The 13410-nt window shown below is 38.5% G+C and overlaps 1 protein-coding gene across 2 annotated transcripts in view; it reads left to right on the top strand.

The window, feature by feature from the left end:
- Positions 1–10619, top strand: part of LOC149785651 (vesicle transport protein GOT1B-like) — a 50337-nt gene extending 39718 nt beyond the window's left edge. The window contains exons 4-5 of one of the 2 annotated variants that reach the window (XM_089931227.1): positions 1001–1016; positions 10101–10619. In XM_089931227.1, the coding sequence (XP_089787353.1) occupies positions 1001–1007 (7 nt within the window). In that variant the 3' untranslated portion in view covers positions 1008–1016; positions 10101–10619. The remainder of the gene's footprint in view (positions 1–1000; positions 1017–10100) is intronic. The other variant, XM_089931226.1, reaches the window with a different exon arrangement.
- Positions 10620–13410: the final 2791 nt, after the last annotated feature.

Raw genomic sequence — 13410 nt, 5'->3', positions numbered from 1 at the left:
TAGTTATTGCCATGATGCATAATCTTCAACCTGATCTACCATGTAGGCTGGCCGCATAATTTAGTTTCCTAAAGGCTATTCAAATGCAGCATAAACCCTTTTTTACTGGTCACCTTCTTAACACTGCGTGGTTTGGAGACGTTACACTGTATGTGTAGGATTAGTGCCAAAGGCATGAAAAATTGCAACACGTTGACCCATTTTTGGGATGTTTGGTATTGTACTAGTTTCAATTTACCTACTAGTTTCAGTTCACCTTTAGATTTAGTTTCATTTAGCTCGCAAAACATTATGGCATATTGGCATGCAAAGTATGTCATAGTAACCATTTTCAAGCATCTTCATAAAATAACGATGACGTGACAACCGAAGTTGACGATTTACTAATAGAACAGTTCGTAAATAATCTCATTGAAAAGTTAAGTGAGTTAAAGGTGTTGCTATGATGTTGTTTAGCCCTTTTTTATGTAATGAATTATTCAGTATTAATTAATGTAGCCTAGACACACAATCCAAATATCCGGCAAAAATATTAGGTCACATTGCCTTTATTACAAGGATGTTGTGGTCACTTTTGAAGATTCAGGCGTATTGTCCAACAGATAGGAACGTGTCCAGGAAAACAATAAACTTAAATGTATCGTAAACTAGTGCAAATCTGGCTTGATGAGGAACGACCTTTTAGTACCTGAACACTGTGTGATTCCGCCAATATTACAAAGCACCGATTAACTACACAAAATTTGTTTGAACCATACTAAATGCATATAAAATTTCATGTAAATGTTGAACCGGATATTGTATGCTGCATAACTGAAATGGTGTCAATCAAGGCTTTTCTTTTGTTTGAAACATCTAGAAATATAAAAACATAAGAAAGATAATTTTAAAAAGTTTATTTAACAATATGGTAAGTCTTTTATGCATATTAAGTATTAAGTATTAAAAAAAATAATCAGCAATATTATTTTCGTTGAAATAACTTTGAATTTATTTGCAGGATGTAGCTTAAAGATGTAAGTGCTTTACTTTTTAATAATAAGCATTGGCTTGACTTTGTTTTCTCTTGAACTGCCACCGTTGCTGTAATTGGTGCCTTGTTCTTTTGTAAACTAATTACTTACAATTCTGCTAATATCGCGTATACTCTCTTATAAGTCTGTCCAAACGCAAACTTCGGACCCAAATCTGGGTCCATGCATTTTGTTAGGAGTAACAAACAACAAAGACCCTGATATGCAGGGGCATTATGCGACGACAGATTAGGGTCTATGTTATTTGTAGTTGGACTCGACTTACAAGCGAGTACATGCAGCATTTCACACTTAGACATCTAGTTTTTGTGTATTCCATGACTGACTCATTTTTGTCACCAACTTATACACTTTTTGATATTGGATGATCTGTTAAAAAGTTTAAATCATTAGGCGCTTTATTAAGCTTCATTTGACACGAAGGCACCTTGTATGGTTTTGGATGAATCCTTGCAGTTGAAGTATTAATATAACACGTTGATAGTCCTTAATATTGGCTTATAAATGCTGGTTACCAGTTAATAATAACTTCGCAAATGTGTTAACATACAAGTTAATACTGTGAGTTAAGATGAATTTCTTTTGCAAGATACTAAACTGTGTAACACCAAATCTTAGGAAATTCTTTAATGCAGAATTTCCAGTTGTATGGCTGTAGATGGTAACATAGCTTTGCTTCTTTGTATTTTTCATCATATTGATATTGGGAAAATTTACTTTTTTAAATACATCAATGTAAATGTGATTTATCAGAGCATAGCTTTGCTTGGTGATGGTTTCTAACCTTAGATTTTTATGTACCCACCATATCAACGCAGGGAATACAAAGCGATGGTCCTCTCTGTCCCTCACGCATTCCAGCCCGTCATAAATTCATTTTCTTTCAATAACTTTGAAGAATTTAATGGAATGAGATCAAATTTTGCGCGAGGTTTTAAAGTTAAAGGCCTTGGTCACGCTCATTCCTTACTGTCTATTGGCAGAATGTTGTGGAGTCCAGGGCTTTATTTCAAGCAGATATTTCCATATAACGTCAATGAGAAGACAGTAGTTTATTGTCGAATTTACTGCTTACTACTAATTAAACAAGACTTAACTTTAACATAATCACATATCTAGGTTTTAATTCCATACTGGGAACTAAAAGATAAAATTTTATTTGGAGCATAAAATACATTCCGAAAATAAATGTAAATGAAGGCATTTCTAATAAAACGTTATGCGAAGAAATTAAAATATACATGGTTAAAGAATCGCTGAAGGCGATATAGCATTTTTTTTGTCAGGGATATAAAGCTCATTTATATAGCTCAAATAAATTATCAACTATATGAACAGAGTTTCATGTACATGAAATGTTACTGCAAGAAGGATATATATCATACAGGTTAGAATTTAATTCGTACTCTACGGAGATTCGAACCCAGGTCCGCGGGTAAACGGCACCCATAGCCTTGAATGCACACACGAGCTCATATTCCCTTACGACTAAGCACACATCACCAAAATTGTTTTTTTTTTTTATCGTGCGGTTTAATGTGCTCCTCGCATACGTGGCATTGCTGCGCTGATTTGTGATGTCGCAGTTGTGACGGTATGAGTGCAATCATGGGTGTTGGATTTTTTTGGATGTCGTTTGATGCGTTTATGCTCAGGCGCGAGTTGCTCAAAAAACCAGATGATCAAGTCCTCATCCCTATGCTGTCAATACGGCGACGACAAACTTTTATCGACTATGCAGCATGTTTTATATCCGATCGCTTACGGGACGTGTTATTGTTCCACTTGAGTGAAAGAATGGTCTGGATCAGGCGAGGGTCCTTGTACTCTTTCAAGGATCGCTTCTGAATGAAAAACGATATGGAATGGATGCGCATATTTGCTTTAGTGGTTTTCGAACTTAATTGTTCCCTCGCGTCTCATCTGAAAGGTTTGTAGTTCTTGACAGTATCCCGACATGATGTGATCGTGAAGTTCTTGATGTTGAGGAAAGTATTGTAAGCAGCGATAACATAAATATCCATGATTCTTATATTGTGCGTATTGTGATCGGCATAACCGGCTGAAGTCTCTGAGTACACGAAATGGTTTGGATAATAAAGTAAATTGATACTGAGTTGTGAGGCTGTTTTTGGACACAAACATGGAATAGACGATGAACTGTTTATCGCCAGCTTTCATTTCATTGAGTCTAAAAACGTTGATGGATAATGCATCGTTGAGCGCTTCGAGTTTAGGTACGTCTTTGATTGCCACCGGAAAGATGATACCGGTGGTTTTGATGGTATAAAAATACGGTTTGTACTTGCAGATGCGATCGGCGGTGTCCTCTGCTGGATCTACTGGGAAATGATTTGGTCGCGATGATGTGCTTTGGAAGCAGTACTTGCTTACTTCCACGCATTGGTGTAAATTTGGAAGTTTGAAACGAGACAGAATTGACTCCGCCGAATACCCATGCCGATCTTGACTGCTGATAATCTGCGATGAGACGTTGGATAAACGACCATGCGATGTCGACGATACGGCTGAAATCGTCTCAGCGATAAACGATCAGCGATTTTGCTCTGATCCACACGTAGATGTTCCTTGGTTTTCGTACAAAATGAATGTTGAGAGCTACTCCAAGTGTGATTGCCCTGTGTGTTCGTAGTTCCACATCAAATGTAGATTTTAGAATGCGCTGAAGAAGTTTTTTTTTTAATAAAAAAAAGATTCCTTGTTGAAAAACGTGCTGATGATCGTAAATTCAGCCTTTGTCGGCGCCTCCGTATGCCTTCTCAGTTCGTCCTGGTGGTGGAAACTTTGCAGTGATCATCCGTGATGTCTTTGTGATCTTATCGCGTTGCTGCTGAATGGCCTGTTTATCGATTTTGGTAGTTTTTCGACGATGTGAGCTCGCCTCGATCGACTCATGATCTCGTGCTGGAAGGAGTTTTGACGATTTAGCAGTTTTTCCAGTGATCGCTTTGTACTTGTCTTGAAGTTGCTTCATGTACTGCTGCGTGGCAATGATTTCTCGTTCAGAAAGCGCTTTGTACTCGCTCACGAGCTGAAGACGAGAAACAGTCTTTTCGGGATCGCTTCTTGGCATCGCCTTTATGGCTCCTAAGACTCGTTCGATCAACTCGAGCAGAGATGCATTTTTTCTTGGATACGACTATCTGGTTGCTGAGTTGTTTTCAAGAACCCTGCTTCACGCAGCGACCCAACAGTGCCCATGAGACGACCGACAATATATTGTCGCAGGATAAAATTGAAATAAAGTCTGTTACTTCTGTAGTTGATTGGTTTTTTTTGTTGCCTGGTTAGAGACAATGTTTATATCACACACATATATATGTTTCTTTAATTACTTGTTATAAAATGTTCCTGCGTGGAGCAAACAGGTGTATGTTGTTACATAAGGACAGCACGGAAAAGTGCAAAAGAGCCTGAATGGGAGAGTATTGCTAACATCATTAAGCTATCATCAAAAAAGAAAGTCAGGACTTAAATCATGCCTCGGTTGTCAAGAAGGTGTGCAAGGTGTGTAAGAAGTTGTGGTGGTCGAAACATAAGAGCAATTACATAATACTACGAAACACTGAGGACCACACACCGAATAAAAAAAATCAGTTGTGTTTGACGAGTTTTTGGCAAGGATTGAACATGAGGCAAATGTGCGAGAAAACGCCGCTGCAGTCATTAACGGAAACACAGCTTGAAGCGACAACGTCGCCAGTGACCACAACAGCGTTGCCATGGAAAGTTCATCATTGTTTAGCTGTTAAGAAGCTAAGGCACATGGAGAAGTTCACAGCGTGCTTATTAAAAATCACTTGCGTTAAGGTTTAACACCACCGGATACTCTATCTTTCATTTATACATCAGCGGAATTCGAGGCACGATGTACAGTCATCATTTTGTATTTGAAGCTCGCAGAGGAGTTTAACAATTTAGAGACAGGACTTGATGGATAGCAAAACAAAAAAATAAATAAACGATAAGTGATAAAAAAAGTGGAGAGGATGGAGACAAATGTTTATTGTTTTATAAAAATGATGCTTTATTGTCCATGTATCAGTTCAATGAGTTCTTCTCCAGGCATACAAGAGATGCATCTCTTGAAAAGGAGATCCTTATTGCAGACGATGTCGAGCATTCCAGTATCATGGAGCTCTTTTTGTTGCTCCGTCGTAAGCAGCACGAGGTTGTTTCCTATTCCGACTACGTTGGTGAGCGTGAGCGCCACGCTAATGTCTATGTTGAGAATGAACGCGTTCACGATAGCTTCCTCGAGATCTTTCCGATTTTCAATGATGACGCGAGATGGCGGGTGTGATCATCTGTGCCACGTTTAACTCTGTTGACAGCGTCAGCCATTGCTCTATTTTAAGACTAAGATAATGTTAAGAGCTTTTTAGCGTATCTTTCTCTAATACATCTCATACGGTACTGTCTGATCAGATCCTTGTGGTAAAATATTTTAACGATACTGTTTGTGGATAAATCCGCACGTTGCTCTTGCACGAGTAAGACCTTTTACGTGCTGTTCCTGTGTTTTCGTTAACATCATTTCGAGCGTCACAGGAACGTTATTTCGAACCACCGTAGCGATGGCTTCATTGAGCGCTTCTGGATTGTACAAGATCACGTCGGTGATAAATACATCGTCTGTTTCGATACTATGACTGCTCTAGACAGACACTTTCTATATACAGGCATATTTTTATCGTAGACTTTTTCAAATTGGCTCATCGACGTCAACCCGCACTGATTTTTACCATGTCCACGAGATCATCGACGGTCCTCATCATGCTAATCATCAACGTCATATCAAACTGAGCCCCACGCAGGTACGATCGGATGTTATGGAGCATTTTCTGATATGACAGCATGGCCTGCATGACGCTATTTTTGTGGCCTCCAATCGTGGCTCAATGCGTTTCATCATCGTTTGTAAAGTCAGTCCAGCCCCGGAGAAAATCAGCATCATCGGATTGGTTGGCGTTCTCGTGGAAATCAAACTGGTGGCAGTCACGGTGAGCGGTGTCATTGAGATAAATCTCAGCACGCGTTTGTAATGTTGGTACGTATTATTGTACACGTAGACTTTTCGATGAATTAGCGGTAATAGGATTCTAGCTCCCTTTGTTGCTTCGCCTACAAATTCTTGTCGATGTGGGGTATAAGTCGACGATGGGCTTCATCGTCTTATGCTCCTGTGTCGACTATACTCTTGATGAGCGTTTCAGGCTGTGGCAGGTAATCTTGGAGGAAAAAACTTGCTATGCGTTTGATCCATTTTGATGGTTCAATCGTCGAACTCGTTGGTTAGACCACGGTTAATCGGTATCCTAAACGACAGATTCCTTTTTATCTCGGTTCTCCGGTTTTAATTTAACAAGTTTTGCTAAATGTCAGGAGCCGTTTGCAATTAATATGCTCTAAGTATTCATACGAATTTGTCACCACTGCTACACGAAACGTAATAGTGTATTGATCACCATGGTCATATATGCAAGGTAATAAAAAGCATTAGCTATTTTCTCCACGTTTTTATTTTACTTTTTCGTAAGCTAATGTTTCTCGAGAACGACCCACCGCATCCAGAAGAGATTCATATTTGGAAAGTTTCATTTTCTCAAGCACATCCTTAGAGGCCACTGGAGGATGAGTAAAATGTCCGCTTGAAACTCTCCAGGTATTGGTACGCGGCAGCAGCCAGATTGAGATCCACCTTTCCATGGTGACCGTACATGATCACGCACCATCAGGCTTCTATGGCCTTAAGAGGTCCCAGCATGGGAGTACCTCATGGCGGTTTTTCAACTGGTGTCTCGTCGTCAGAAGCATCTCTGCCACATCGAGCACCATCACTTTCATGATTGTATTCACGTCTTCGTACTCCAAGCCAACGTGCTGAAAAAATTCGTTTGTCGATAGCATCGCGCAGTGATCGATGGTCACGAAATCGTTTTCGTACCACGACTTTGTCCATGCAATCCTGATCTTTTTTAGCGAGTCGTCGTCTTCCTTTCGTGCGAATCGTCGTAGTTTCATTTATCCGGTTTTCACGATCGCGTCCACCAGGCTCGGATGCAACTCGTTAATTATGTTTTGGGCTATGCCCTCGATGTGCTTTACCAGTCGCGTCGATTCTCGATCGTTCCAAATTTGAACACGGCAAAATATATATGCGACGACACCATATATTGTCCGGTCGGTACTGGATTCCATATAAGATCCTTTCACCCATGTTTAATCTGCCTGCGATAGTTCCGCTTGTCAGCGACAATTTAGTCTGCGCGAATCTACTCACGTGATACGATCGTGTGGCGTTCGCTTCCGTTTGTGGACAACTCAAGTCGTCGATATTGACGATGCTGTGACCGCTCATGTTGAGATTACTCTGCATGGGATCCCCTGCGTGGTTGAATTTATTATCCAGCTCATCCTGACTAGCAGAAGAATTTCCAGATCCCAGGAGAGTACCAAAAGACGTGTACGACATGATAGTGAATTATATAGAAAATGAACATCATTAATTTTAACATTAGGGCGAAAACAAAATCTCACCAGCATATTTTTTTAAATTCCGGATTGCCATTACATCACAGTGGGTCTAACTGGTCGTGGTAAAACTGGTACAAACCCCAGAAGTACCATGACGTGGACACGGGCACGCAGATCCCACTGAAAGATTTCACAATCTTGCATCCCATACTCCACTTCGATATATCCAAACATTCTGTACGTCTTAAAGATTCTGCCCCCAACATTGAAATCCAGTGGACTATTGGCGATCCAAGTGGAGATTATTACATCTGTTACGCGCTGGTGAGGCGAGACCGATTCATGACGTTGGTCGTACTCAGTGAAAAAATGAACATCCTTGTATGGAGAAATGGCGAGGGAAAAGTCTTCCCAACATCGGAGATCCAAACGCGATGGAGGACCGATCGCCAGCGCGACCATTCCCTTCGTGAAGACAATGGCGCCAAAAATATTTTATCGGCTTTTGCACCATTAGGACTTGCTGAGGCAACTGGAGCCATTACCGGAGCTACGCATAAAGCGGTGATGGAAAATGGTGTTTCACGTAGCAGAAACTTACGTGGAGAAAATCTCCGACAAAAACGTGCCATTGTGACATTGTTTGTTGGTTATCTTAACCACAGCTATCGAAATGAACCTGTCGCAAGAACACCAAAATAAAAATAGCCCTTAATATAACACAATGCCATACGTGCTAGTAGATTTAACGCTGTCACCACAGCAGAAGAAAAGAATCGCCGTGGCAGCCACCCATAAAAGCCCAGAATCGATCAGTCTTAAACCATCGGCACTCACAGGAGTCATTTTGGCCCACCGTCAGGCCATGTGGGTAGCCAAAAATGCTGTTGCACGAAAAGGCGTCCTTCTTAACTTGTAAGCGTCACAGCTGTCAAATAAGAAGGACCACTATTAGCAGGAATTACTGGATCGTTACTTCCAGGATTTCTTGGAATCGGAAAAGAACTCCAATTTCCTGGAACCATGCACGGTAAAGGATTTTTCATCAAGGCACGAGAAGAAAAACGTTTTCCATTTGAATCACAATGCTATATAATGTATCATGGAAGTGTCAGATTAATAAGATTATACTTTATAACCAAAAAGCCTGATTTCTTCAATTGAATTACCGGTTAAGACCCAAATATAGTATATCGTCAGACATTGGATTTTCTTATATTTTTTCTTTTTTAAGCGTAGGATTTCTAACATTGACTGAAGGCATTGGTGATTGAGGGAGAACAGTCTTCACTTGCACATGTATATCTGGGTAGACGGCTGTAGTCGAGGTGTGCATGGATACCATGTCACACATTCAAATTAAATAACATATAACAACATTTAGAATAAAAGAACATAATGGACGTAAAGAGGGAGAAAATAATTACAACTTAGAGGGAAAAGGTGGGTTTGGATAGAATACGAAAATAAAAGTGACATGAAACAGTAAGACTTAAAACATGCTTGTGTTAAAGGATACAAACACGAATACAAGTTAAAAAGTCATTATACATCAAGCATTACACACAAAACAATCCTATATTATAACAATAAGACATTTTCAGAACAATTACATCATATTAGTACTATTTATCGCAGAACAAGCTTTAAAAATAAATTTATTCGTCTAAGCAACTTTAATTGTTGAAATATTTATGGAAAGATCTTATTGATTTCTTATTTGAATCTTCAAACGAGGTATTAGTCACCTTGATAGAAAATGTCCCCATGCGTTCTTCAGTTTTATAAACTAGTGCAATATTCTGGAACTTATCGGGGTTAGTTTTTATTTGATCGTCTGAGAACCTCTTGATCAGGTTCATGGAACTTATTTCCAAGGTGCATTTCATATCACTGTAGTCTCTGTGGACATATGTTAGTGTGCTGTAATAGCATTGTTGTAAAGATCAGATTTAGATTGGAATTTTACTGGTTTGACGGAATATTAAATTAAGGTATCACCTCGGGGACATCTGTATCGTATGAACACTGCCCTTTTTATTTGTAAAGTTATTTTTGAACAATTTCCTGCTTTTGAGATTAGGCACGTAATGTAAGATTTTCTTTCCTGATTTATTTTGTCAATGTTGCTATGTTACATGTGTTTTTTTTAAAAAAAATAGTGTTTTCGTTTCTTTAAATTTTGTATCTTTTACATATCATGGACGTTTTGGAGAAAGCTAGTTTCAGAAAAGGTTTAGAATTTGCTCAAGATTAATACATTGCTAATTACAATTATTGTATGATCTTTTGCTTCTCTTTCTGAAAAATAGGAATGAAGATACAAATCATCACTTTAACTTCACTTATAGAAAAATAATTGACGAAAAAGTTCTTGAACGGTATTTTATGTTTACTTAGGACAAGTGAATTTCTGGCTGTTAGATATCAGCCAGACGAGTAATTTCTGGCTGTTAGATATCAGCCAGGTGAGCGATCTAAGGCTATTAAACAGATGTCAGCCAGGTGAGTCGACGCATTTGAGCCTCCTATTGAGTTTAACTCGTTTATTTTTTCATTTTTTTATAGATATGCAAGCCAACCGAGAACTCAGAGGTATCTTATTCTTTACCCACCACATGTTAAGAAGAATCAAATATAACAAAATTTGTCATAAAATATAATCAGATTGTTAGTAAATAAAATATAATCTCTTCTGATCAATAGGATACATTGAGAAGGGAAACACATATGAGACCCTATGCTGGCCAAAATGGAGACTGGTTTTGTGATGATGTATTATGATAAATTTGTCTGCATTATATGTATTTTAACCACTGTTACCTAAACAATTAAGGATGAATCTTCAGATAAAAAATGAATAAAAGATTAATCAATTACAAATTGACCTCCATATTATATATGTGTGCAAGCGAGAAGAAGAGTCTAAGCACAATTCCACAGAAGTGGGGAAATGTTCATTATAATATATAATTCCTATGTCGGCTGCCTGACCCTTAATTTACTTCCATGCATAGAGGAAGTCTTCCCGCTATCCAGCTTCCTGTTCACCATAAGAATTTTCATGCTCCATCATAACGTCGGATAACGGAAACAGTAGATGCTTGTATTTGTACATTTCATAAAGTTCTTAAACTTTTATAAATATCCTCCAAAACGCTACCAATAAAGGTACAAAAAGAGCAGTTAGCTAGATAGTCGGATTTCACGGTATACTTTTAAGGTTAAGACATATTTAGCTTACCTGACCGTAGAGCCAAGTAAGCTCTAGGTATGGACTACGTATGTCTTATGTCCGTCCTCAATCAGCTCGGCCTCATTTCTGGTCCATTTTCGTTCAGACTTGGAATCAGGAGTTCAGACATATTTTATAAGGAGCAAGATCCACGTATAATAATTAACATGTGTTCAGTCTGATTGGATGCGTATTTTGCCACGTATAATAATTAACATGTGTTCAGTCTGATTGGATGCGTATTTTGCCACGTATAATAATTAACATGTGTTCAGTCTGATTGGATGCGTATTTTGCCACGTATAATAATTAACATGTGTTCAGTCTGATTGGATGCGTATTTTGCCACGTATAATAATTAACATGTGTTCAGTCTGATTGGATGCGTATTTTGCCACTTGAAGGCCAAATGTCTAATCCGATAGAGATCAAATTTAGAATGTGAGCTTATGTCATTATTTCGGACACGTTTGTAAACGGGCAAATTGTTTGCATGTAAAGAAGATGAGATTGCTTCTGATTGGCCGAATTTGTTGCCATTCTAGAGATTATATTTTGGATCTGAGTGGATCAGACTTGGTAAATATGGTTGACTCTTGAAGATCTTGACAATTAGGAACCAGATCCACACATATTAAAATTAATTGACACTGCTTGTAATGGCCTAGCTTTGGTTGCCAGTTGCACAAAATGGTACGAGTGTAAAGGTATTAAACGTGAAAGAAAGTAAACATAGCTGCATCTAATTCAGTTTTCTGTTCTAAGAAGCAATTTTTTTGAATATTTTTAAGTTAACATAACATGGTGGCTTGAGTACACTGCCTTCACCAATATTATAAAATGAATTTCTATAATTATAACATGATTTTTCAATAGTGCTGAAACTTGTCTATATTTTAAACTAAGACAAATTTTGAAATATAAGAAAATGAAGTTCAAAGATTCGAAAATGAATGTCTCAATTATTATTATTATTATTATTATTATTATTATTAAAATGAGCACTTTTTGTAGAGCCATTAGCAATAGGGGATACCCTAGCGACAATGGAAATCCCAGTCAAAAAGACCGTGGGACACTGGCGACAAGGGGAATTTAGCATGAGAAATTTGACATAAACTGGACTATAGAGCGACAAAAAAGAATGGGATAGTATAGCGACAAGGGTATGGGACTGTATAGCGACATGGTAAATTAAACATGGGGAATATGGGGGTGGGGTGTTTACGGACAAGGGGACTTACCATTAATATAGGGACAAAGACATATATAACACATACAACATACTACATATAAACACACACAACGATACAACTTAAACAATTTTAGGCAAGAAAGCAAATCTTTTCAAGGCATATGAGTGGCCCTGAAAATGGCCTTGTTTTTTCCTTCTATTTGCTCCAGTTTTTAAACCATTTCCTTACTTTCTCAATAATTCCTTTTTTTTTTCTTTCTCCTTCTCTGGCATGCATTCAGTATGTTCAATAGATCTAAATTTTTCCTGCACCTTCTTCCAGTTGTTATTCATTCTTTCAAACTCCTCTTTTTTCTTTCTATTTTCGGTGTCCTTTGTGTTTTCTTTTTCGTTTCTCTCCGTTGTCCAGGTATCTTTAATCTTTTTCACCTCTACTTCCAACACATTTCTCATCATTTCTTCTGTTTTCTTTAGCTGGTTTAGACCCCACTTCACAAATGACCACTCTGTCCAATGCCATGTGTCTTCTAGAAAGCACCTGACTTTGATGACATTATCAAGTGCTTCTTCCAATCTACCCACTCTGACATATTTTGGTGTAATTAATCTTCTTAATTTTTTCACTTCCTCCTCTATCATACCTTCTACCAGGTCTCTCACTAATTTGGAATTGGTCACAAAGTCTAGGCTACCTCGATACTTCAATTCTTTCTCAAGCCTTTTCACGATCCAGTACCAACTGTCCTCAAATGTGTTGAACAACTTTATTGCCATCTTCGTTTATTCATTGTTGAATGACTCGCACGATCGGTCGGTCGTTTGAATTTAAGTCGTTTGCGTTATACGGGCATGTACAACTGGTTAATGCCCCATTTGGGGCTGATAGATTTTTTCAAGGGGGAATTAATGGTGCTACTTCCCATAACGCATAGTGCACTTAAAAAGTGCTATTTGATTAGTGATATCTCACGGGACTCATGGTGAGTGGGAATGACACACACGCGCTCACTTATGTAGTTCATGTCTTGCAGTGGCAAGGGTATGTCGGACTGAGTGGAAGGGATACGCCTTACATCCGGGATCGTTCTTTTGTTCTCCATTTCCCGAATGTTAAATGGTGTCATTTTGCCGTATTTGTAATTTGGAAAATCATTATTTGTGCTGTTTGTAGGATAGAGGTGAAATGACGGACCTTCCTAGTCTGTTTTAGGGGTATTTATTTAGTCAGTTGATATTTGGGGTTCCTACTCTAATCCTAAGTTTTTCCGCCTTGTGCGTGAAAGGGGGGGGGGGGGCTGATGGCTGGGCTTTGGCCACCTTATAATTCTAAATTTTGGGGACATATTTCCTAATTATGTGATTTTGGTGCCACATTGTATAGCTGGTCCTGTTAGCTTTGGGCTTTTAGCCACCATATATATCTATTTTTTAGGTTCTTAATTTAAATT

Source organism: Sinohyriopsis cumingii, chromosome 13 (assembly GCF_028554795.1).
Source record: "Sinohyriopsis cumingii isolate HCF-2022 chromosome 13, ASM2855479v2, whole genome shotgun sequence".
NCBI classification, from domain to species: domain Eukaryota; kingdom Metazoa; phylum Mollusca; class Bivalvia; order Unionida; family Unionidae; genus Sinohyriopsis; species Sinohyriopsis cumingii.
This window is presented reverse-complemented; position numbering and strand designations above follow the sequence as displayed.